This window comes from Octopus bimaculoides, chromosome 20 (assembly GCF_001194135.2).
Source record: "Octopus bimaculoides isolate UCB-OBI-ISO-001 chromosome 20, ASM119413v2, whole genome shotgun sequence".
Classification (NCBI taxonomy): Eukaryota; Metazoa; Mollusca; class Cephalopoda; order Octopoda; family Octopodidae; genus Octopus; species Octopus bimaculoides.
Window position 1 is genome coordinate 44,061,016 of NC_069000.1, and position 3,407 is coordinate 44,064,422.

The window sequence follows — 3,407 nt, forward strand, 5'->3', positions numbered from 1 at the left end:
TATATATATATATATATATGTCAGGGACGTGTCACCTGGGTAGGCAAGGTAAGCAGTGCCTTCCTTGAATAAAATAGATCAATAGTAACATTTTCCTTTTATGGCAAAATATGCACCTAATTCAATAAAATTATGAAGGTTACTCTGATTACTCTGCATAAAATGCAAAAAATCTTATTTTATTTTTTTGTAGATTCGGTAGGCATAATTTGCCCTTGCTTTTCAATCTCAGTATTAAAGCTCCACATCTCTTCTATTCATTTCTTCACTTTCCGCATAGCTACAACAGCCGGTTACCCTTCTTACTATCGTGAGCCAAATTTCTATGCAGACTGAATACATTTTATTGCAAGACTGGCTCTAAAGAAGCTGCATGTTGCAAGACTAACAACTCCCCTCTACCTTATGTCATTTTGCTTTTACTCAGAGTAATCATCATCATCATTGTTTAATGTCTGCTTTCCATGCTGGCATGGGTGGGACAGTTTGACAGGAGCCTCCCAGGAAGAAGCCAGCACCAGACTTCTAGGGTTTTTACAGCTGGATGCCCTTCCTAACACCAACCACCCAACATAGTGGACTGAGTTCTTTTTACATGGCACAAGCACAGGCGAGGTCAGTTTTGACATGGTTTTTTCACAGCTGGATGCCCTTCCAAACGCCAACCATTTTACAGTGTGGACTGGATGCTTTTGAAGTGGTTGTACCCGTAAATACATTGCCTACATTTCTTCACTTCATTTACCAATTACATCTATACGACACAAATATAGTTTTTGACTGACTATTTTTTTTATTATTATTTCTTCTTTTAATTTAATTTTTTTAATATTTTTCTTTCTTTTGTCTTTTATAGGTGTTGCTGGAATGAGATTGGTCAGTTAGTGAGCACCATGAAAGTGTTACCTTCCTTTTCCTATAATCTGGTAAGGTAACAGTTATACATACATCTACATATATATATATATATATATATATGTAATCACACACACATATAAGCATATAGATATGTGTGTATAATTTTCAGCTGCTGTCCTTTTTCTTTTTCTCTCTTCCCGAGTACTATGTCTTGTGTATACTTTTGGCTGAGATCGAAGTAGAGAAAGAGAAAGAAGCAATCAAACTTGAGAAAGAAGTCTGTTTGGAGTTTTGTTTTGATAGACAAGATGTCAAGTGATAGCGATGATGAGGAGAAAACCATTACCCTCTTGCTGTCGGATGATAATACTTTGGAGAAAAGTCCAGAGAGAAAAGAAGAGGCCTCTGCAAATGATGAGAATGTCACTGATAGCAATGCACCAGCGTCACCTCCTGCTCCGACCCTCAGGCCAAGGGCCGCTAAGAAATCTGCTAAAATGTTGAACAAATTGTTGAGTTCCAGTCAGGAACCAAGGAGGCGACCTGTCAGAAGCACAAGACCAAAACGCAAGTTGCTAACTGAGCTCCGACCCTATAAATGTGAATACTGTGGAAAATACTTCCCGAAGGCCAAGCAGTTGTCCATACACGTGCGCACTCACACCGGCGAGAAACCATACAAATGCGAGCAGTGTGACCGTGCGTTCACTCAGTCACATCACCTCGTCACTCATCTACGAACTCATACCAAAGACCGCCCTTACCCCTGCGTCTGCTGTCCCCGGGCATTCACCACATCCAGTAGTCTCACTCGTCACGTACGCACTGCTCATCTACACGAACGTCCCTTCAAATGTACATATTGTGACAGGGCCTTCGCATTTCAGGATCGCTTGGACTCCCACATTCGTACCCATACCGGTGTAAGGCCCTTTCAATGCCCCTTATGTCCACGTGCATTTGCTGTCTCCTATCGACTAACTGCTCACATTTTCATCCACCGCCACGGCAAACCCCACAAATGCTCATACTGTCCCAAAGCGTTTGCCGTTGCTTCTCATCTGACAAAACACATTCGTGTGCACACTGGTGAACGTCCATTCAAATGTGTGCACTGCGAGAAGTCGTTTACCCAGCCATATCACCTGACCATACACCTGAGGAACCATTCCGGGGAAAGACCTTATAAATGCACTTACTGCACTGAAGCGTTTAAACGATCTGGTGACTTGCGTGCTCACATCCGAATCCATACAGGTGAGAGGCCATTCCAGTGCAAAGTTTGTGGGAAACAGTTCACACAGTCAAGTAACTTGTCGAAGCACCAGAAAATACATACCAATGACCGTCCTTTCCGGTGCTCTCACTGTGATCGTGGTTTCATCCGAGCCAGTAGTGTCATTGCCCACGAAAGGACACACACTGGCGAGAAGCCATACAACTGTGGCCTGTGTCCCAAAGCTTTCATGTCTATGGGGAGTCTGACAAAGCACGTCAAACTGAATCATGGCGGAGAAGACGGCGTCGATTCCAACGAGGCTTTTGCTAAATCTTACAAGTGCGAGTTCTGTCCTGAAGCATTCCGAAGGCGCTGGGAGTTGAAGGACCACTTTCAAAAGACCCACTCGAAAGACAGACCCTATAAATGTGACCAGTGTGACAAAGCTTTCACTCAGAGTACCCACTTAACCTCCCACAAACGCACGCATGTATCAGAGTCCACTGTTACCACCAAAACATCTGTCAACTCTGCAGATGATGCTGAAAAGAAACTTGGTTCCGATGGAAACGCTGACAATCAGAATGGTGGCAGCCAAGATGGTACTGGATCTGAGACAAAGTCTTCAACTGCTGATATAAAACCTGAGAAACCCTTCAAATGTGAATACTGCACCTACACATGTCGACGGCGGCACGACTTGACAAAACACACCCGCAAACATACAGGAGTTTCGCCCCACCAGTGTGAGTTCTGTGCCAAGACCTTTACTCAGCGAGGAAACTTACTGTCACACAGACGCATACATACTGGCGAGAAACCATACAAGTGTGACTACTGCGAAAGTCGGTTCCGCTCCAGCAGCCATTATAGTACACATCTAAAACTACACACCGGAGACATGCACAAATGTCAACACTGTGGTAAGCAGTTCACAAAACTCGATCATTATCAGAAGCATTTGCGAATTCACACCGGCGAGAAACCCTTTCGCTGCGAATATTGTGGGAAAGGGTTTTCTGCTTCCGAATATTTGACTGTACATCTACGCATTCATACAGGAGTTAAACCCTACAACTGCAGCCACTGTGGAGAAGCATTCAGGCGTGTTGGAGACCTGCGTGTCCACGAAATGATTCACACCGGCTACAGGCCATACAAATGTCAGTTTTGTGAAAAAGGGTTCCGGAAGTCTTACGGTTTGACTGCCCACCTGCGTAGTCATACTGGCGAACGCAACCACAAGTGCGAGCTGTGCAACAAGTCGTATGGGACGGCATCACATCTCAAGCAGCATCAGCTTGTTCACAACACCGATCGTCCGTACAAG

The 3,407-nt window shown here is 44.2% G+C and overlaps 1 protein-coding gene across 1 annotated transcript in view; it reads left to right on the forward strand.

Moving 5' to 3' along the window:
- LOC106870057 (zinc finger protein 271) overlaps window positions 1–3,407 on the forward strand; it is a gene marked incomplete at its 3' end in the record, with an annotated part of 7,271 nt that extends 3,864 nt beyond the window's left edge. Inside the window, exon 2 of the mRNA XM_014916029.2 lies at window positions 857–3,407. Coding sequence (XP_014771515.1) covers window positions 1,167–3,407 — 2,241 coding nt within the window. The remainder of the gene's footprint in view (window positions 1–856) is intronic.